This window comes from Podarcis pityusensis (genome assembly GCF_964106645.2).
Source record: "Podarcis pityusensis genome assembly, chromosome: 8".
Taxonomy (NCBI): Eukaryota; Metazoa; Chordata; class Lepidosauria; order Squamata; family Lacertidae; genus Podarcis; species Podarcis pityusensis.
In genome coordinates, this window is record NC_138033.1 from 61,617,119 (window position 1) to 61,640,542 (window position 23,424).

A 23,424-nucleotide genomic window follows, 5' to 3' on the forward strand; every position below is an offset into this window, starting at 1 on the left:
AACCAGTAAGCAGGATTGGAGCACAAGAGCTTGAGTGTTATTGGATTTTAATTCCAGAATGGCCAATAGTCAGGAGTGATTGCTATTGTAGTCCAACAACATCTGGAGGGCTATGGGTTCTCCTATCCCTGATTTTTTAAAACCCCTCTGTCATAGGGCATCCTGTTGATAGGTATGCATACTGCGTATATACATCCTTGTATTTAACAAGTCACCTGGAAGCCACAGGTGTCCAAGAGTTCCGTGAAGGCGAGTGAATGGTCTCTTAGCAGGCTAGCAACTTGGGTTGGCTTATTTACAAGGCTGATTTATTTGGGGGTACGGAGCATCACACACGACGCTTCCACTCCTATGATTTGCTCACCATGCTTTAAAATACCTGAATGCCAACCTTGCTTTTTTAAACATCCATGAGGCAACTTAACTAAAATCAAAACTTAAAGGTAATAAGAGCAGCAAAAACCATTTCACAGACAGAAACACTTTTTGTGTTAAGAATTGTGTTGCATTTGGAGCAGCCACAACAAATGCAGAGCCAGTGAAGCAAATAAATCAACTTGTTAAAACGGGAACTTTTTGCCCAAAACATTTTCACCTCCTCTACTCTGTACTTTGGTTACAAAGAATGGACTGAAATACTGCAGCACCTGTGTAGGGAACACTGTAAAATGTTTTCCGGTGGGTGACTGTTCGGCATTTTAAACCTTCATCCCCACCATAGCAGTGTCAACCCAGCCAGCCATGATTCAGACACCGAAAATCGCGGTGGCACGCACAATCCAGCCCATGGAGGGATCTCCGCAGAACTGATCCGGCCCAGGCAAGATAAACCTTGCTGACCCCTGATCTTGAGGAAGGGCTTGGCTTATAAGGGGCCACATGAATCAATCCCAGTGGGAACAGGCAGCTATTACTGGCACCCCAAAAATCTCACCTCATTCCACACAATGACCTGGGGATGATCAAACACCACCAGGATGCCGCAATCATCGCATGGAAACTCCAACATGGTACTAATCAAACGACATCTGAAGCATCGACAACAACAACAACAACAGGCATATACTTACATTGTTTGTGAGAACCTGGGAACTTCGTCATTGATGTTTGAGAGGCGGATCCTGACCGTCGCTGTCCCAGTTCTTGGGGGCTCTCCTTTATCTACCGCCATGATTACGAACTCATACAGGTGATTAGGACGTTCGTAATCCAGCTCTGTGGCTGGGAAGATGGTGCCGTGACTGGAAATGCTGAACTCTGAGCTCAGGGTGTAATAGAGGATTTCTGCATTTTCTTCAGAATCACAGTCATGGGCTGACACTGTTGGGGCAAAGGGTGGGGAGGGAGGAGACCTTTCAGGATTTTTTGCTTGCAAAAGATTATATTCAAGGATTTAAAAACAAAAAAACCAAGATGCTGGTTTAATAACAGAGTTAAGGCTACATCATGCTGGCTCTGCAAGCTCTGTGGACTGCAAGCTAGGCCTGGGGCCTTTATCAGACATGCTCCATGCTCAGCAATGAAGTTGTCCAAAGGCACAAAAGCCATAAGAGACAGTGTGGTGTAGTGGTTAGTGTCAGACTGAGACCTGGGAAAGACCAGGAATCAAATCCCCACTCAGCCAGGAAGCTCACTGGGTGGTCTTGGGCCAGTCATGGTCTCTCAGTCTAACCTACCTCAAAGGGCTGTTGTGGGGATTAAATGAGGTAGGGGGCAGAAAAAAACATGCATAGCGTCTTTCTGTAAATAAATAACAACTACACTGAGGTGGCTTCATTTGGGCAGTTGCCATATCCACAGCTGTGTGTTTTTTCCTATGTATGTGTGAAGTTGATGTAATCTTCAGCCTTCAAGATGCATATGTTGAAGATGTCCTATCCAATAACACACACGGGAGGGACTGCAGAAGGACAAGAGCTGACGAAATATACAGAGGCAGAGGAAGTTGTAAGAAGAAACCTCATACAGAAATCAAACCATGGATCCATTGATTCATCGGTACAACAGAGGGAGCCAAGGGGTTAACTTCAGGGGTTGCTAAGGATCCAGCTCCTGCCATCAGCGGTTATGGGATCTGTTGGGTGACATAACCTGGAGAGCACGGCCATTGGCTGTACCTGGTCTATGCTTAACTGGTGGCAATGATGGCTCTCGAGGAGTCCAGGTGAGTCGAGGGGCAAGTCTGACAACAAAATGTGAAAATCTTTTGCAAACCTTGTAAAAGTGCAGTTGTTACAGTCACGGTTTCGGGGACGCTGTCTTTGGTGTAAATCGACTGCTGGAATTCTGGGGCACAATCGTTCACGTCTGTGATCACAACCCAAACCTAGAAAAAGGACAAGGCAAGGGAGTGTTTAGCAGCACAAAAAGTGGATTGGTTCCTCTTGTGCGTCTGCACAGCTCCCCAACTCACTGCAGCCACCCCACTGTCAAGAGGGCAGCTTCGTGGCTCCACATCCTACCACCCTGGCCACTGCTGCTACCAAGTATCCGCAGTTTGTAATGTAAGATGTTAGGATTTCTCTCAAGCTCCTCCAATATTTTTCAGCGAGTTTCTTTTTGAAAAGTCATTTTCAAACAGGGATGGAAAAACCTGTTCAACTATAGTTCTCTCGGTTTCTCATTTTTTCCCCATTTTAGATTCAGTCCTCCATGCTTTTGCAGCACTTTCTGGATTTTCTGTAAACAAAAGTCTCATGAAAACTTCAGGATTCCTGCCACTCTATTCCATTTTCCCCCACCCCACCCCCACCCCCACCCCCGGCCACCACACCAAATTGCACTGCACAGCCACTGGACACAGTTAGTTCTCATTGGGTTGTTGTTGTTGTTTGCTGTTGCTCCTCCCCTCATCTCTTAAATTTGTTTGTACTTTGGCAAATCTCAGTATTCCCCCCCCCCCCCCAGGCTGCTGGCACCTCCCTATTGTGCGTATGCAATGCTGTCCTGGCTAAATCAGCAATGGCACTCACAGCTTGGGACACTGGAAACAGAGGGAATGACTGGAGCGGAGAATTGAATGTGCGTTGCTGTTAAGGGTTGCTGACCTCAACAGTGCTGCTGAGCTGTCCCTGGTTTTCTCTTGCTTGAACCAGGAGGAGGTACTGGTGCTGACCATTCTCGTAATCCAGATTTCGACTGAAGTAGATGTCCCCTGTCCCCTGGTTAATGCCGAACAGGCCGTTCGGATTAGTTAAGAGGCTGTAGCTCAGGGACTTGTTTTGATGTGACAAAGCGGACACGGTCAGGAACCTGGAAAAGGTTAAAAGAAATCAACAATGAGCAGCGCAAGAGGAAGCCGGTTTCTAACATTTTCATAGGACGCCGCTCCACTTCGGAAACCAACAAAATTTTTAATATAATTATGGAACATCACTTCGCATCTAGATCCACACCAAGCATGTGAAGCACATCCAACGAACACTTAAAACACACAGCTTCCCCTCGCCCCAAAGAAAGAATCCTGGGAACTGTAGTTTCCCCCCCCTCACAGAGCTACAGTTCCCAGCACCCTTAACAAACTACAATTCCCAGTATTCTTTGGGGGAAATTGTTTGCTTTAAATGTATGGTGTGAACCTACACGCGGTATAACTAAGGAACACAACCCAGGATGGAACTCCAAAAAGGTGAAGAATCAGAGCTGTGCAAGGCAAGAGCAGCACTGATTGTCCCTGGCTGAGTTTACCAGGGATGGAGAACAGGCTTGGAATCATATAATTGTAGAGCTGGGAGGGACCACAAGGGTCATCTAGTCCAACCCACTGCAATGCAGCAATCTCTTTGCCTAAAATGGGGCTCGTTCCCCAAAAGCTTATTGGTAACCTGGGGGCCCTGCTCCTGGGGACCCTGCTGTGATCAAGGCAAAGCAGCCACCCAGCCCTGACACTGGATAGCTGTAAGGACATAAGAAGAGCCTGCTGGATCAGGCCAATGACCCATCTATTCCATCATCCTGTTTTCACAACCAGATACCTGTGGGAAACCCACAAGTAGGACCTGAGCACAAGAGCCCTCTCCCCACCTGCTGTTTCCAGCAACTGGTATTCAGAAGCATTGCTGCCTCCAATTGCGGGGGGCAGAGCGTAGCCATCATGGCTAGTATCCATTGAGAGACCCCTCTCATCCATGAATGCAGGTACAGCCACGGGGCATCACGCCTCCCTCTAAAGCGCCTGAAAAGAGCATACTTGACTGTTGCTGCTATCAGAGGGTGTTTCGTGCTGTCCTTGCTGGTAACAGAACTGTGAATTAAAATTGTTTGGATCGTCACTCTTCTTTATTACGGTTTGTCATAATGTAATTGCTTTGCATTGCCTTTTATATGGCTGGGGATGTATTGTGTCTTTTTTTTTTTTTTTCTTTCTTCCCATGCTCTCAAGCTCAATGTGTGTGGAAGATGAGGAAACAAAATGACTGGGAGGACGACGATGGAAAGCTTTCAAAAGCCATCAGGATTACTTGCTGGGAAACTGCATTAGGAATGCATTTTCGCAGCCTGCTTCATTGCAGCCTTAGTTGTTTTCTTACGCATGACAGGCTGAACAATCATGGCAAAAAATGGGTTTTCTTCTTGTTTCTCTTGATAACATACACACACAAAAATGACACATTATTGACTTGTAGCATAGCTCAGTTATTGTTGAAGAACTAAGTCTCCAGTTTGGCATTCAGTGCCAAATACATTGCCCTGCGTGCTATCTCTAGGGTGGTGGGGTGCGGGGAAATACTTTCAGATTTCTACACACTACCATTTCAACAGGTAAATAAGAGGCCTGCTGCTAACTAACCACTCCTAACAAGCATATAGCAACAGCGGAAGTCTTTAAGTTTGGTCTTGAGCTCAATGTCAGCTCCTTGGGAGTTGTTGTGCAAGAAAGCAGCTGATCTATCCACCTCTCTTGGGTCCTCTGGGTCTTCCCCCAGGGATAAAGGGAGAGATCCCCTTTGTATTTTACTTCCCAGTCCATTCAGACTTATGTCAAAGGGGTGGGTGGGAAAACGAGGGAGGAACGGGTGGAGACATGGAGAGTGTAACCCCCCTGCAATCAATCCATTGGCGCTTGTGTCAAGAGGTGCAGGGGGGGCACTTCCAGGCAGAAAAGAGGGCACAGGTGGGCATACACAGAGAAAGAGAGATGGGATGGCACAGAGCAACCCTGCAGTGCTACAAACTCTTCCCACCAGTGGTTCTGCCTCCATACACCATTGGCTCCAGACCACAACTGACCCTTTTCATAGGAGGTCAACGGACTTTCAACAGGGGAAAAAGGTTCCCTACCCCAATTCAATATTTGGGGTTTTTTAGTACAGCCAGAATCGCCCGGGAGCATCTCTTCAAAATCTAATTTCATGCTGGTATAATAAATGTATACACGTTTGAGAAGCTGCAGACATCCAGATGATCTTCAAGCAGATTTAGTAAAGGATCACGTTTTTCCCGCAAACACCACGTGTTCGCTGTGCGCCTAATGAAGAAGCACGACTGAAGAGCCGATCCCATGGTGGCCAATTTTTGGTTTTGCTTTCGAGGCAGCTTCAGCAAGAAAACATGGTTCTTAGAATGCAGGGGCAGTAAATCGGATAGTAAACCATTTAAATTTAATCCGATAACACATGCACTAAATTATGACAGATTGTCAGATGAGCTCCAAAGTTCAGCAAAGTCCATGGGAGTCTCCTAGACTTTAATGGGTCAAGCCCTACATCTGGCAGGATTATAATAGTTCTTATCCTGAAAAGAGGATGAGTTGCTATATAGTATATCACCTCATGTGAGCAGGCAAGTACCATCCGTCGGCTCAGTTCAACGGGGAGGCCTCCTACAACCACCCAACCCATTTGCACTGACAAGGCATCATTTGAAAGCCAGAGAAGTCCGATATGTTTTAATGTTCATTATGTTCAGTATGTTTTAATGTTTCCTTTTCTTTCAACAATTTATATACCGCTTTAATACCGTAGGCTTTAAGCACTGTACAGTAGGGCTGAAACGATGCAATGAAAATGAAATCTGCTTAAACTAACCATAAAATCGGAATCCTGAAATCAAAAGGTCTTTTGTAGACTGCCAGAAGTTCAAAAGGCTCTTACCCAGGAGGGGCTTCCATAGAAATTGGCCCACAATACTGAACTTACAGCTCTTGCGGGATACAAGTTGTGTGTCTGAACCAAGCGGGGGTCACTAACAGTGACACTTCCAAAGGCCTCAGTGACTTAGCAGGGATATAACTGAGCAAAACTGACTCATTAATTGAGGGGTGGAAGGAGGATTCAGACTGAGGGGGACATCTGCTTCCTTTGGTTTTGGCCTCTTCCCCCCCCCTACACACACATAATGGGGTACTACCTGTAGTATCAAGGGCCTCCAGGTCAGGAGATTTACTAGACAACAATGGCTACGCGTCAATTATTTTATTCCCCACAGTCCCCTGGAAAAAGCGTCATTTTGGGGCATTGTGGGAAATTAAAATGGCTGCTCAGCCAACAAGCATGAGGGGCTCAGGGTGGGCACTGGTACAAGTGGCACTTAGAATAATAGAAATGTAGTATTGGGAGGGGTACCAGGGACCATGTAGTCTAACCTTCTGCAACTTATCACAGCTCTGGGACACAGCAGCTGCCTGGATGTGCCAACTACTGTATGTGTCTCTACTTCCAGTATTCCTGTCCCCATCTGTTCCTTAGACGCAGCTCAGTTTCAGCTACAACAAAATTATGGAACTTTATTAGCTGATTTTCTGTGCCTTGAGGTTTTCTGTTTGCACTATTCAACCTTTTGATTAAACCAATCGACCTCCTGCTTGTGTTGTCTTCTGTAAGGAGTTCCCCAATTCAATATAGTAATTTAGGACTCATAATTTATTAACAAGCAGCACACATCAGGTGAACTTAAACTTTTTTTCTCGCTGATAAAGCTAACTGAAGAGGCCTGTTCTCAAAATGCCATTAAAGGTGCAGGACACAGCCTTCATCACAATTTTGGCACTCACGGTTCTCCCAGTGGCAGATTTTCAGGGACGTAAACGGAGTACGACGTGTTGGCAAACTGCGGCGCTCGACGTCCAGCAACTACAGACACTGAGGCAGGGGAGCCCTGGCGCCCTGGTTTGTCAGCTGCCAGCACAGTCAGCAAATATTCCCTCTCCTTCACCAGAGGCAAACCAGTTGTTTTGACCCAACCGGTATCTTTTTCCACTTCAAATCTGTTTTCTCCACCTGCGAAGGAACAAAAAAACCCAAACTACGTTCCAGACCGTGGTCAACAGACTCATGTTTTGAAGTGGGTAACTGGTTTAACATTAAGCCTCACCCATGCTTTCAGTCTGTTTGGGAGGAAGGGACTGGATAGGGACAAATAAATATATAACCACAGGAGCTATCTCCACCGCTTAGCCAATGTTCACTTGAAGGTTCTGACATGACCAGGAACACAGGGCGGAAGGGGGGGACAAATCAAGTTTCTTAACAGCTCGTAAGTGGCTCCTGGTTAGTTCAAGGAGGTAGACGGGAGTCAGCAGCAGATGGCATGGTGAGGCAAAGGCTGACATCCCAACAGATGAGTCGTGGCTTCCTTCCAGAAGGGGTGAGGTGGCAGCAAGGCCAGTGGGTCCAAATGTTCCTGCTGAGCCAATCTGCTGGGATCCTTCCCAGAGAAGCTTGAGATGCATTTAGCTACAGGTGAAACAGGTTGCACCTGGAACCTTCTGGATGCAAAGCATGTGCTCTCCGACTGACCTACAGCCCCTCCCTCTCATTCACCCCTTTGGGTGAAGAAGACTCCCTCAAGTTCAGTCTGCCCTCAACCAGCCCACCAACTGACTGCATCCTTGCTAACAATTAGTCTTGGTCAGGCTTCCTCAACCTCGGCCCTCCCAGTGTTTTTGGCCTACAACTCCCATGATCCCTAGCTAGCAGGACCAGTGGTCAGTGATGATGGGAATTGTAGTCTCAAAACATCTGGAGGGCTGAGGTTGAGGAAGCCTGGTCCTGGGGGTGGCAGTGGCTGTCGGCTTCCTCTTTCTCCTCTTAGTGTTGCCTTTGTAGAACTCAGAAGGAAAGTGAGAAAACTGGGCTTCCTGTTGCATCTGCCTGTCTTTGTCTCTGGCGCCACCTGCTGTTAGCCTCCCTGCTTTTTACCCTTCCGGTCCCAATGGGAACCAGTCTCCACTGTCTTTAAATAATAGTTAATTTGACCGGGTTTTGATCAGAATGGTGTTGTAGAAATAAATACCAAAAAAGCCCCACCAAGTACAGAGTGAGACAGGAAGGGGGGGGGGATACACAAATTCACGCAGAAACACTCCACCTGTGCTTTTAGAAGCTGCATTTACCTTCTACCAGAAAATATTCAACGGCTCCATTTTCATCTTCATCTTGATCCTTAGCCAAGAGCCTGTACACTTTTGTGCCTGCTGCAGCTTTAGGGGAAACAGTTGCTAGGTAAGGAAAAGGCTCCATGACCCATTCAGGGACGTTGTCATTTACATCTGTCACTGTGAGGTCCAAATGCACCAGGTACCAATTCTTTCCTGTTGGTTAAGAGGGAAAAGTGTGTTAGCCTGAATGGACTTCTGAAGGCAACAATAGTAGTGCTGTGAGGGTTTTTTGGGGGGGTGGGGTGGGGAGAAGTAGGTTGCATGCCAAGACCCTTCTAACCCCTGGATCCAGCAAGTGTTTAAATATAAGCCAGGCTAGCTTCCTGAGGGGGTGATCACCTGGGTGATGGGCCATAAAGTAGAACAAGGGAATAGGCTTGAGACTGGAAAATGGGTGGGACCCCTTAGGCAGAAGGACAAATCCAGAGCTGAAATTTGCAGTGATGCGAGTCAAAAGAAAAGCAGCAAGCTGGAGAGAGAATTGGACCAATGCTTGGTTTCTGTCTGAATCCAAGGCTAAAGCTCTCCCTTTTGCAGTTTTCACATCTCTTCACATGTAGGTCATCTATCAAAGCATATACCATATTTTTCACTTGTTTGGTTAGCTTGTGTGACCTAACAACTGTTCAGTCGACTTTGGAGAGTTTCCTGCCATCTGTGCACAAGAAACTCATACCCTCTAATATTCCTCAGATCGAAATAGGGACTTTTCTCACTTACCCACAACTGACCCTCTTCGACCCCACATTTTTTGTGTATTTCCTCCCCCCTCAAGCATTTCCTGTCGAAAGAAGAGTGAGTGCCACCAGTATCACAACAACGGGACACAGCACACACACAAACCCCACCATCCTGAAAAATCTCCTTAATCCCAATTTTATTTTATTTTCCTCTTTGGGAGCTTTATAAAAAGAAAAACACACACACCAATAAATGAATTTTAGAAAAAGATAAGATTAGACACAGAACCACAAAGCCTATTTTTTCATATAAAAAAATAATCAGGACTCTTTGCACTTTGCTACTGCCTGGCATCCACCAAGAGCCTTTAAGAGCAGCAGAAAGCTGCTGAGCCTTTTCCCGCTCACTCTTATCTCTGTGGTGTCTCCGCACTTGTGCGAAGAATCCGTGGCAGTTTCTGCTGCTGCTGTGGAGATGGCCAAAACTGGGCTGGTGTACATCATAAAGGAATTCTGGATGATTACGGCTGGTGTGTGGAGCAGTGCGGTGTGTGGAAATGCCCATTTGTGCCCTACACAAGGGGGCCGTAATGTCTCAATTGGCCCTCGAGTTGAACAGAGAACTGCTAAAACGGCCTCCGCATCTGTTGAAATCTTGAATTATTTCTCAGCGTGCTTGAAGTCTGCCGTTGCAGGAAACATTCGAAATCTGGGGGCATGATCGCTACTGCTGTGTTCTGGACAAATGGCGTGCAATTGCAAGCATCCTATACAGAAAGAAGCACACTCTTGGTGCACTAAAAAGAACACCCCGCTCCCTCATAGGGAGTGCTCTAAATATAAACCTTTGTCACCTACCCTTTTATCTCGTAAACAGTATAATCTTCTTGTGGTACTCTTAATATCCCTGAAGCACCTCTAGGGCAAGCAGTATAATACACTTGCTTTCCTTCTCAACTACCTCCCTGCTGCCCTGGTGGGGGGGGAGAAAAAGAACCTATGTGGCTGGGAAGTGTATTTTTTACTTCAAATATAGGAGTTTTACCCTTTACAGTAGATTTCCAGTGATACCATTAGAGTAGGACTTTGGAGAGGGTCCAAAAAAACAACAGGGCATTTTGAAGTACAGTTAACACACAACCATCTAAAAGGGTTATGTGCACTGACAGCCAGTGTGGTGTAGTGGTTAGTGGGAGAGACCAGGGTTCAAGTCCCCACTCAGCCAAGAAGCTCACTGGGTGACCTTGGGCCAGCCACTGTCTCTCAGCCTAACCTACTTCGCAGGGTTGTTGTGACCACAAAATGGAGAGAGGGGAAACCATGTACGCCACCTTGAGCACTATGGAAGAAATGCAACAGGTGTAGCTAATGAAGAGATTGGACCATGGAATCCAAAGTCTAAAACTAATTTTACCCACTGAATATCTCGTTTGTCCTTCTGTTTACCCGTCAGGGATCTGTACAATGTGTCACATGGTAAGAGGTCTGTCGGGATGTCTCACGACAAGGAAGCAAGTTTAGCATGTACTATCATAATCTGATGTCTATAAACAACCAGTAAGTGGATTCCGGTTAGGAAAATTCCCTGGCGCAGTGATTAACTATGCCAAGTTTCTTAGTATAGACTCCAAAGCATTAACCTTTTATAACCCTTAAGTACTTTCTGTCCTTTCTAAAAATAAGAGTGGGATCCTCAACCACCCACCACCCCACATCAGCATCCACAGAGCTGAGCAAGGTTATGTCCATTGCACCACAATGAAACTGGTTTTTTACAAGTGTGAAGGTTAATAATAATAATAATTTATTATTTCTACCCCGTCCGTCTGGCTGGGTTTCCCCAGCCACTCTGGGCGGCTTCCAACAGAATATTAAAATACAATAATCTATTAAACATTAAAAGCTTCCCTAAACAGGGCTGCCTTCAGATGTCTTCTAAAAGTCTGGTAGTTGTTCTTCTCTTTGACATCTGGTGGCAGGGCGTTCCACAGGGCGGGCGCTACTACCAAGAAGGCCCTCTGCCTGGTTCCCTGTAACTTGGCTTCTCGCAGCAAGAGAACTGCCAGAAGGCCCTCGGCACTGGACCACGATGGGGGTGGAGACGCTCCTTCAGGTATACTGAAGGTTAAACTTTGTTCAAACTTTGATAATTTTCCGTGTGGATTTGGGGGCCCATAAGTAAGTAGAGAGATGCAAGACGCAGAGGGCGGGGTAGGCAGCTTGCAAAAAAAAAAAACTAGTACAAAGTTGGTCCAGCCATGCAAGAAAGCTTCTTCTACTTTTGCACCACTCCACTCCTATGCAAGTGTGAATTTTGCTCCTGTAGCCCATGAGCAGAGGCAGCCCATGTGGTTTCTTCCTGATGTTTTCGACTACAGCTCCCATCGTCCCTGGCTGCTGGCTATGCTGCCTGGGGCGAAGGGCATTATACATTGGCTACTGCTGTCTGACACACTCAGCAGAAGCTGCAATGTGATGGACAGGACTGCGTAGGAGAGGCCAACGACCCATGGGGGGGGCAGGGAAAGCATGGGGTGAGTGTTTGAAATTAAGATCCCCATCCCACCACCACTTCAAATGCTTTCAAGCAATTTTTAGTCCGCTGGAGGATATTTTGAAGCTCAGTCAAATGCAGAGTGTGGAGCTGGGGTTTTTGCAGCACGTTTTAAAATTGGTGAAAACCACAGGAGTGGGAGACTGCTCTTGTGCTCCGATCCTGCTGACGGGTTTCTCCAAAGGCATCTGGTTGGCCACTGTGAGAACAGGATGGGCAATTGGTCTGATCCAGCAGACCTCTTCTTATGTTCTTAAGATGGTTTAACAAAATTGATGGGATGGCATCACCATCACAGGCCCAATTCACATTGCTGTTTTGGATGTTTGAAGGCTTTCATATGTTGCTGGACTAGTGTGCTGGAAGAACCCCATCTCTTACGCATTCACTAAGAACTTTAGTTGAGGGCCCCACTACCATCTGAGGTGAGCCCAGGTTGTACTCCAAGTCTGTGTAAATAAATACTATTTTATCTGCATTTACCTTGGCGTTAATTGATCATTGCTAATTCCCTCCCTATAAGCAAGAGCGTACTAGCATTGAGTAATTGGCAAGAAATATAGAGTGCAATCATCATTCTGGCAAACTTTCTGCAGATCAAGCTCAAAACCTCTTCTCCATGAATACATGTGTAAATAAGAAGAAGGGAAATCTTGGGAGCCTTCTCAGTGACAGCCCAGATGTGGAATGCACTGCCCAGAAAGGTTCAGCTTCATGGTGCTTTTTTCACCAGGCAAAAGCCTTTAAAAATAAAATCCCTAGGTTTTTTTAGATGCATTTTGAAGACTGCTGTTTTATTCTGCTTTTACAATTGTGTGACTTTCTCCCCCTTTTCTGTTGTTTTTACATTTTAGTCTTTTTGTAAACCATCCTGGGAATATGATTGAAGGGCGGCATGAAAACATTTATAAATTAATAAATAGCCTCTCCATTGATTTCAGCAGAGAACGTGCTGAGGAGGTGGCCTCATGCCTGAAAAGGGCCGGTGGGCAGCAACAAAACATCAGCCCACCAGAGAAAATCCTCTTGCGCCACGTTTTTCTCCTGAAATCAATGGACACCGTAGACCCCTTCAGGAATTACATACTTATTAAGCAAACGCTTGTGGGGGTGAGTATGGTTGTGTAAGCTCCAGCCTCTATCAACCCCCCCCCCCATGCACGTTTTTAAAACTTGGTGGGGGAGGGTTTTGACATGTATAGGTAGCCTTCATGAGCACAGGAGGGGGCCCTGCCACTTCAAAAAGTCACCCCCTAATTCACAGAAAACAGCAACAGGGATTGGAGCTATTTATGCATTTTATTATTATTATTATTATTATTATTATTATTATTCATGCATTTAATTTATACCCCCCCTCCCCCCCCGATCAGAGCAGCAGACAGATACACAGTTTAAAAACAAGAACATTCCGAAAGAGTGAGAACATTCTAAAAACAATGACAACTAAAAACAGTCTTCCATCCAGTGATCTTGGGGCTGCCAGAAACAGTGTTCTTCAGCCCCCAAATGCCTGGGTAAAGAAAAATGTTTCCAATTTTTTCCTGAAAGTTAATAATGTTGGGGACAGGCACATCACACTAGGGCAGGGATTCTACAAAACAGGGGAACCACCACTGAGAAGACCCTGTCCTGGGCCAGCGCTAACTGGGCAGCCCCTGGGGGTGGCCCCACCACCAACAAGGTCTCACTTGTTAGGGAGGGTCCACTGTGGTTGATACTGAGGAAGGCACTCGTTCAGGTATTTGGGTCCCAAGCCATTTAGGGCTTTGTATGCTAGCACCTACACTTTTAATTGGGCCTGGCAGTTCACTGGCAGCCAGTGCAGGGCTTTCAGGACCAGTGGCACAAGGTCCCTTCATGCTGCCCCTCTTAGCAACCTAGTAACTGCACTCTGCACTAGCTGCAGCCGCTGGACTGTCTTCAAGGGCAGCCCCGTATAGAGCACATTACAGTAGTCCAAGCAAAAAAAATTATCTAGAGCATGGACAATTGAGGCCAGGCTATCCCGGTCCAGAAATGGCCTCAGCTAGCCCCCTTGTCATCACTGCCTCCCTCGTATGTTTACTTAACATGCCTCCATTAGTTTCAATAAGCAGATTGCAAACTGTGCACAGAGGGGAACAAATTATCAAGGATTTGCAAGCAATTTGGAGGGTGGGGAAGTGTCTGCAAAGCTCCTCAAGGTCTTGCAAGCTTTTCACAGAGCCTGCTCCCAAATCCCTGGCAGTTTTCAAAGTGAACGGACAAGGTTGTTCTCCTGTTCCTAACACACAATTTGCTGGCCTGTAAATCTGCGCTTTTAAATTGGCCAGCAGGATCCAGAGCAGGCCATCCTGTCCCTCATAAACCGAGGCACAATCACACTACACTCTTAAACCTGCTTATTTATTGGAATTGTTTATATATCAAACCTTTCAAGATACAGCTTTCTTCCAAGGCAGCTTGCAAGAAACATTACACTACATTTAAGACCACAACAAAGCATTATAACAAATATATAAATAAAATATTAAAGTACCAAAGAAAAAAGTCATCAGTACCTTTCCCACAGGGCTGTTTTGGTAGCATGGCTGGAGAAAATTACAGTGCCCAAAATTCTTTGGCTGGGGTGCTTTAATTGTATGGTGTGTATGGAACTCCTCCCACTCTCCCCTATGTGGCAATGCTGAAGTAAGAAGCCTTTTAAAGAAGATCAAGCCAGATGGGTGCAGGATATGAACACCCTTCACACATTTGCAGATGTGCAGCTCTTTAATGAGATATGGTGTTACATCTGCCCATTTTATTGCACAAAAATTATCTTTGATTGCATCAGTTGGAATGGAAAAATTGGGACATTGAAGCTATGTATGCAAACATGTAGATAAAAAGGTAAAGGACCCGTGGCTGGTTAAGTCCAGTCAGAGGCGACTTGGGGTTGCGGCGCTCATCTTGCTTTCAGGCTGAGGGAGCAGGCATTTGTCCACAGATAGCTCTCCGGGTCATGACTTCTGGTGCTACGGGACACCGTGATGGAAACCAGAACGCACGGAAACACCGTTTACCTTCCCGCCACAGCGGTACCTATTTATCTACTTGCACTGGCATGCTTTAGAACTGCTAGGTTGGCAGGAGCTGGGACAGAGCAATGGGAACTCACCCCGTCATGGGGATTCGAACCGCCTACCTTCTGATCAGCAAGCCCAAGAGGCTCAATGGTTTAGACCACAGCACCGCCCGCATCCCTATGCAAACATGTAGAACACGCTAGCTAGAGACTCCTCAGTTGAATGGCCCCTGCACCTAGAAAAGACTACGGCCACTTGCAAATCCAGCCCCACTTCCCACAAACTATAACGGTGACATCTCTGACTTCCTCCTGCACCACCCGCCACAGTTAAAAGAGTTGCAGCGCAGAGATTTAGACAGGGCTGCACATTTCTGTGCCGTGGCCTACAAACACGACCAGACAAGTTGTGGAAACAAATCTCACAGCGCCCAGCAAAGCATAAGCCGACAAGGGCTTGCCAGAGGACTGAGGAAGCGATGAAGGGTCTGACACGGACAATAATGTATAATGCATGCAGGCGAGGGCATGTGGAGGGATTTCCAAGCCACCCTTGCAGGGGAGAGAGGCTGCCTTACATTAAGCAGCACCAGCAGCTGTTCTGAAGGGTGTTCTTCGTTCATGCTGGTTAATTCAATCTGTGCTCTCAAATAATTAAAGCTCTTTTTTAAAAAAAGAACTGCAGAAATGTTTTATATTTGTTGTTAGCCGCCCTGAGCCCAGTTTTTAAACCGAGAAGGGCGGGGTATAAATAAATTATTATTATTATTATTATTATTAATCCTGCAGGAAATCTGAGTTGGTGTGCAAAACTGGCCACTGCATCAGGTATAAAGGTGGAAAGCAGAATGCTGACTTAGAAATACCCAGCAAACCACGTCCAAATTAAATTGATTATTTGATTAGTTGGTTAACTGGAACCAACGATTGAAAGAATGATCTTCCTCTCCGCACACAGGGGTCCGAAGCTGAAAGACAGAAAATGTACCCTGCTTGCAGTCCCAAAGCATCTAACAGGCGAATGCCTTCTGCTCACTTTCTTCAAGATTTGGGAAGAGCTTCCTTTGGCCCTCCTTGTATCACATCACTACTGTTGTGAGTTCGGCCTTCCGCCAAAGTCCACATCATTTTACTTGGGGCAGGGGAGGGAAGGAGTGGCCAGCATCCATTCCACACTGGGGTTCTTAAGCCAGCCCTGAAATGCATAAACCATGTTGATATTGGGTGTGTGTGTGTGTGTGCGGAAAGACATGCACAAGAGTAGCAAGGGAGAGAGTAGCAGCTAGAAGTCTTATTGGTATAAAGGATCCTACAAACACAACCAGACAAGTTGTGGAAACAAATCTCACAGCGCCCGGCAAAGCATAAGCAATATGTAATAAGCGTTAAACAGGAGGTGTGTGGAAATGTACCCAGATGTTATATATTGCCATTGCTCTGAACACACAATTTCCCTCTTGAAAACCCTACTCTCACTTCCTGTCTCCTTTTGGGCTCAGCACACACTCCTCATTCTCACCATCAAAGCCATCCACAGCCTTGTTACACACACACACACACACACACACACACACCCAATGAAGAGGAACATCAGAAGCTGCTTCATGTCTTTTCTATCACATATTACCTGGTCCTTTTATCTTTTTTTGTTTTGATTTCATGTGTTTCTGTCTTGTTTTGCATTTAAATCCTATTTATAATTTATTACTGTAAGTTACTCGTGGAAACAAAGAATCACAAAGTTGGGAGGCTGCCCCCCAAGGGTCATCTAGTCCAGCCCCTTGCAATGCAGGAATCTCAACAAAATAATCCCTGGCAGATGCTCATCCAACCATTGCTTAAAAAACCTCCAACCAAGGAAAGTAGTCCGTTCCCCCATCCAACAGCTCTTACTGCCAGAAAGTTCTTCCTGGGGAACTTTATGTTACGGGGCAGAATACAAAGTTCATTAATGAACAGATTAAATAAACTGGAGGTGCCTGGGATTGAATCTGCATCCTTCTGCATGCAAAGCAGGAGCTCTACCACTGCTCATGGCCTTGCCTTATTCAGCTCCACCACCCAAAGGTCTCCCCTTCCTTCAAACAGCTCCACTCTTCCTCATTTCTCCTTTTGCCAAGAACTGCATCCCACAACACCTGTGTGAGGCCATCTCACTCCTTCACTTGCTCCATTTCTCACCTTTTCCAAGATGTGCAAACCTAGCCTCCATAACATCCTCCAATTTCCCCCAATATCTGGTGCCCTTTGGATGTGGTTTGACTACAGCTCTCATCAACCCTGCTCACTGGTTGGGGCTGATGGGAGTTGTGGTCCAGAACATCTGGCACCAGGCTGGGGAAGACTGCCCTAATCTAACTAAACCGAAGTACATGCATATGAAATGAATTTGCATTTTCCCTCTGTTTTCTCTGGCCACCATCTCCTCCTTTGGTTCCCTCCATTGTGTTGATTCATATATTGTAAGCAAACAGAGGGAAAGGGCTCTCCTCTTTGACATTATGCAGTGCTGGTGCTCTAACAGCAAAAAAAAACTTTAATAAAAGCAGTAGTAGCAATAATACTAGCCATGGAGATCACACTGCTGGTTCCACAAGCACCTTCTGTTCCCATTGCAGACCAGCCAGAGAAGAGCAAAGAGCGAAAAAGGTTCAGCAATGCTGAGGACTACTGGGGCTAGCGACTGACTGGAAACACAAACATCCATCCTGCTCAAAAGTCTTCATGTGTGCAAGCCCTAGGGCTGGGCGATATATTGACCGGTTTGAAGTCCATATCGCGATATTAGTTTCATATTTTTTGACCTGGCAATATATCGCAAATCATGAGGAGGGGTCTGTGTGCTATGCAAAAATCACAATGCAGGGAATACCATGAAGCCTGCATCGCTCCATCCTTATTTGAGACATCGTGATATATCGGTATATCACGATATTTAGCTGGTGATATATCATGATGTTGAAAACCAGAAATTGCCCAGCCCTAGCAAGCCCTGAAAGCATGCTTACCAATGTCAGTTGCTACATGATGCTAATCACACACCACAGCCTATTTTCGTTCATCTACCCACATAACAATGTAGATCATTTATTAGTGGGTTCCAAGTGATTCAAGGAGTTAATGTTGAATTTTATCCAGGTGGTGCTTCTAAGTGCTGTACTCTAAATTTTATTCGTCTGTGTGTGTGTACGAACACATACACGAGAATGTGATAAAGCTCCCTCTTAGCTACCCAGCTGAGGAAGGTCAGAAGTCACCTTTTGTTTGGAATTTATTCTGGTACATTGTTTTCAAGTGGCTTTTAAAGATGTCATCACTGGAGCAAAATGAGCCCCCTTTCACACTGGGGGGATAGAAGAACTTTATCAAACAAACAAGATTAAGTTTGACCCCTGAACTACAGCACACAGACTTCGGGACTATGACGACAAAGTGTCAAATCAAAAAGGGTGTTTTTAGCCTACGGGGAATCATTCCCCCCCCCCCCCCCATTCCTGCTCTCAAGGATCTTCAGGACCATGACGACTGCTAAGTTCTGAGAGAGGGAGAAATGGAAATATTTTTTTAAAAAACAAGATGAATTTGACCTTTAATTTCTGTTGCCAAAGGACAGAAATTTGTCATCTCCCACCCGCACCCGGTTTCTCTGCAACAAACAGAATGCTTGCTATGAATCTGAACGACTGGCACAAAGCATGCATGTTTTGAGTTATTACTCTGGCTTGAAGGACTATAATTATTGATGACAGCTGATCTTTCTTGTCCAAGCTAATTTTGCTGCAGTGTTGGGATTCTCGTACCGCTGCACAGCCTGGGTTCTGCAACAGACTCTCACCCACACAGAAAATACAGTGTCAGGTGGGAACTAGGCAGGATAGCCAACGTGGCTCCTGCTGCAAGAGAGCCACAGTCCTGGATCCCTACCTCACTGGTAACTTCCAGTAATAGAAAATGCACGGCAAAATAAACTACTGGACTCTCTCCCACAGGAAGCCGTGATGGCAGCCAACTAACTTGGGTGGCTTTGAAAGAGGATTAGATAAATTCATGGAGGAGAGTAAGGCCATCATTGGCTACTAGCCATGATGGCACTGCTCAGCCCCCAACATCTAGAGGCAGCAATGCTTCTGAGTATCAGTTGCTGAAAACCACAGGAGGAGAGAGTGCTGTTGTGCTCAGCTCCTGTTTGCAGGTTTCCCACTGAGGCATCTGGTCAACCACTGTGGGGACAGGATGCTGGGCTAGATGGGCCATTGGCCTGATCCAGTAGGCTCTTCTCATGCTTGAATATCCTCAACACACGGCAAGCAATGAAGCATAATGATATCACATCATGCACTACTCTGTGGCACTAGATCAACTTTTGCCATCCTGGCAATTGCTGGATCAGCTGATCTGCTGCTTTCACAGAAGCAGTCACATTTTCCTTGTATAGTTTCAGCCTCAGATGTACAAGTTCGTCATAGAAATCTGCCTTATACCAGGTCAGATCCCAGCACAGAGCTCAGTTTTGTCTATTCTGAAAGGCAGCAGCTCTCCAGGATCTGATTCAGAGGCCTTCCCCATTACCCTGCTGCCTGGTTCTTGTAACTGTAGATGCCACAGGTTGAATTTGGGATCTTCAGTATGCAAAGCATTTCTATCTCCACAATTCTTTGATTTCTCTTTCACATCTTCTCCAGTGTATGATTTTCAGTAAATGCATTTTCTTGCTCCTTATTAAACTTTAAGGCTTCAGAGACTCCCTGTTCCCATCCTTCATCAGTCAAGGCAACTAATTTTCCAAGAACAAAAAAAGAGCCCTGCTGGATCAGGCCAATGGCCCATCTAGTCCAGCATCCTATCCTCAGAGTGGCTAACAAGATGCCCCAATGGGAAGCCCATGAGCAAAACCCAAGCACAAGAGCAGTCTCTCGTCCTGTGGTTTCTAGAAACTGGCATAAAGCAAGTAATGAAGTAGTTTCTATCTACTTTATCGCATGACAGTAGGCTGCCATAGGAGTATTTATCAAGATACAATGCACAAAAAGAGTATTTCCATACTAGCTAGACTATTTGGATTCTCCAAATGCATCATGCAAGTGTACCCAGCAGTAAATCCAAACAAGGTTAATGAAACCTACTCTCAGGTACATTTACACAGCATTTCAGATTAGTTCCAATCACTTTGACAAAGCAAGTTTTAATTTGAATCTAAGTAACATGTTTAGATCACACCTTTCCTTGGACAGGGTCATGAACTCAACCCTGAGCAGTGGTTCAGTCTCCGAACCAAGGGGCAGTCAGATAGATCATCAGGAGGACCAATGGCACAAGCAATGGGCATCCTGAACCCATGCTCAGATCCCAACCTGGAACTTCAGCCCATCAGCTGAGAGATCTTCAACCAGAGATTCTTGAATTGGGAGTCCCAAAGATAGCAAACCATGGACCAGATTCTTCTGAGGGACCAACCCCCTGATGGGAGTTAACAGAGAGATGAACAAGTGATAAGCTCCAGGCCACAGGTCTGCGCCTGTAAAGCCTTCACTACTCAGGAACAGGGTTGAACAGGGGTGGGGGAGAAACACACAGGAGGAGGACATAAGGAAGGGATGAGGAATCCGGGGCTCTCCAGATGTACTTGAACTCCATCAGCCCCAGAAAATAAGGTAGATGGTCAAATATGATGGGAGCTGGAGTTCAACAGTAGCTGGAGAGCCACAGTTTTTCCATGCCTGATATAACGGCTCAGTTGAGTCTAAGGCCAGGGGTTCCCAAACTGTAATCTGCAGATCACTAGAGTCCTGTGAACTTCAGGTGCTCCATAGCATATCTCTAAAAATGTAATCAAAAATCATACACATCAAGCACAGTGCATTACAGTTGCTACAACAGGCAGAAAAACTGAGTGATCTAACCAAGACCTTCACTGAATTTCAAACGGTTCATGGGCCAAAAAAAGGTGGGGGGAATCACTGTCCTCAGCATCAGAGCATTTGAGTATATTGGCTGCTTAGAACTATCCAAGGTCCTGAAGCTCCTGCCTGGCCTTATCTACCACCCTAATGGATAAAAGGTAAAGGGACCCCTGACCATTAGGTCCAGTCGTGGCCGACTCTGGGGTTGCAGCACTCATCTCGCTTTATTGGCTGAGGGAGCCGGCGTACAGCTTCCGGGTCATGTGGCCAGCCTGACTAAGCCACTTCTGGCGAACCAGAGCAGAGCACAGAAACACCGTTTACCTTCCCACCAGAGAGATACCTATTTATCTACTTGCACTTTGACATGCTTTCGAACTGTTAGGTTGGCAGGACCCTAATGGATAGATTCCCTGTAAATGGACCAACCCTCTCCACTTCCATTGAGATCCTTTTCTAGGCCCCTGGACTCCTTCTTGCTGTCAGATCAAGAAGCCAAAAGCAGATACTAACTAACCCCCTCTCAGTCTTAACCCACTGACTCTTGGCCTCTGCTACAAGTGGCATCAACACTCTGGCCCCCTGTGTGACCAAGAGGCAGGAGAGCCACAGGAAATAGTACCATGTTTACTCCACACCATAATGAAGCTATAAATCCAGACAGCAGTAGTTACTACAGTTTTACTATCAGAGCTAACAATGCCAAGAGCAAACAGGAACAAGAATAATGTTTCTTATTAGTAGTAGGCTAATAAGAGGACCTTTAAGTAACAGGCAAGGCATGGATGAAGAGAAGCCACAGGCTTACAGTGAGTTAGGGGCAAATCAGAAAGAGTCCAGCTGCTGTATCAGACCAAGGCCTATCTAATCCAGCATCCCTGCTTCCTACAGCAGGATCCCTTTGGGAAGCACACAAGCAGAGCATGAGAGCGATAGCACTTTCCCACTGTTGCTACCCAGTGGCTGGCATTCAGAAGCCTCCAGTCTTGCAGGTAGCACATGGTCATCAGGACTAAGTGCCCTAATTCATGCAACCTTTATACCCCACGACATGCAGCCTGTATCAAACCAGAGTGTCCTGGGCATGCAAACCCCTATTTATTTATTTATTTATTTATCTATTCATATCTCATCTTTCAATATAAAAGCATTCTCAGGGAAGCAAACAGAACAAACCAAACAGGAAACAATAAACACAACAGTAATAAAACACCGATATATTTATAAATAAAATACTGAGCCAGGCAACAAGAAGTATCTCATCAGAGTTCAAAAACAAATGTCAGCCGAGCAAAAACACTCAAGGAAAGAATGGAGCAAGGGGGGGGTAGGTCTAGGATGAGGGGAAGTGGCTGTGCAGTAGGTGAAGTCTGGGGAAGTCCCAAGAGGATAATCCTTTCTCCACACAGCAAAGTGTCTTGGGGCCTGCTACGAAGAAAAGGGAGAAAATAAGGGACCAGAATTCATCCATTTCTGATCACTTCAGCTGTTTTGCATCTAAGACAAAGGTAACGTTTTCGGAAGTTTTTTGGGGATGGTGGTGAGGGGATCATGACTTCAAATCAGCAATAAGTATTCCAATCGTATAACTGATTAAACTCATCCAGGGTGGGGGGAGCTCTCTTTAATAGGTTAATTGCTGTTTCCACAGTCCCAGAGTTTAGAATTTGCCTGTAGACATGTCAATGCACTATGACAAATTATTAAAGATGTTGTCTGTCTTCAAAAGCCAACGTATTTTCAGACTTCTGATTTCATTAGCCTTGTACCAGTTTAGCCTCCTCCCCCCCAAAATTGCTATGAATGTTTCATAAAAATGATTTCCTTTTATATATCAGGAATACTCAAAGTCATTATAAATATAAGCTTCTGTGTATCACTATAAAGTAGGGGGGGATGACAGCCTCATTGATTTAATAGGGGGAAACGGACAACACAGAATATTTTAGTTGAGTGAACATGTATTCACAATGAGAAACGACTAGCAGCCTCGAACCCAGCATTGCTCTGGAATTCAAAGAAACAAAAACAAAAAAGATCAGCGCAGCTCTGAAATCAGTGGTTAAAATCAGTGCAGCTTCAAAGGTTCCATCTGCCATCTTGATTCAAATGGCGCCCACTTGTATACAAACACAGACAAAAGCCTGCTCCTTGATCTCAGGAACTATCATGCAAAATTTGGTCCAAATATCTTAAGAGGCATCTGAACAGACAAACAACTTTCCAAAATATACACAGCAAATAATGTCAGTCTACAAAAGCCAATGTATTTTCAGACTTCTGATTTCATTAGTCTTCTACCAGTTAAGCTTTCTACTCTTTTTTAAAAAAATTGCTACAAGTGCTTTATAAAAGATTTTCTTTTATAAATCAGGAACACTCAAGTCACTATAAATAAAAGCTTCTGCAAATCAATATAAATTAGGGCAAAATGACAATCTCACTGATTTTAATGGGGGGGAAAACCTGACAATACAGAGCATTTTCCTTGAGTGAACATGTCTTCACAATTATAAACTATATTCCGCCTTCTTTTATTTAAGTGAGGGAAGAGGTATTGTATTACTATGATTAAACAATAATGGCTGAGAAGTCAGGTTGATCCTGGCATTTTTAGGTCATTTCAATTGTTGTTGTTTTTATTTTAAGGATTATAAAGGCAACCAAAGTCTTACAAGTCTCCCAGTCAACATTTCTAGCCAAATGTAACATTTACAGCACATCAACAAATTAAAAAGAAGAACTTTACTTTTTTAATAGTATGTTATTCACAGTCATCTGTCAATGTTTGTTCTTGCATCAACTGTATGGAATAAAGAAGTTTTACGTAAAAGGTTTCTATTAGACATCCCTGCCGAGTATAT

General features: G+C 45.3%; 1 protein-coding gene across 3 annotated transcripts in view; it reads right to left on the bottom strand.

Annotated features, from left to right (window-relative positions):
• The window catches only part of LOC308482417 (neural-cadherin-like), a 92,437-nt gene that overhangs the window by 54,140 nt on the left and 14,873 nt on the right, over positions 1-23,424 (bottom strand). For all 3 annotated transcript variants that reach the window (XR_013989269.1, XM_081015488.1, XM_081015489.1), the window contains exons 2-6: positions 8,333-8,530; positions 6,992-7,217; positions 3,048-3,252; positions 2,215-2,326; positions 1,071-1,320 (exon numbers count right to left, since the gene is read on the bottom strand). Coding sequence is in view for 2 of the 3 variants with exons in the window: in XM_081015488.1 (XP_080871614.1) it covers positions 1,071-1,320; positions 2,215-2,326; positions 3,048-3,252; positions 6,992-7,217; positions 8,333-8,530 (991 nt within the window). In the remaining variant the exon portion in view is untranslated. The remainder of the gene's footprint in view (positions 1-1,070; positions 1,321-2,214; positions 2,327-3,047; positions 3,253-6,991; positions 7,218-8,332; positions 8,531-23,424) is intronic.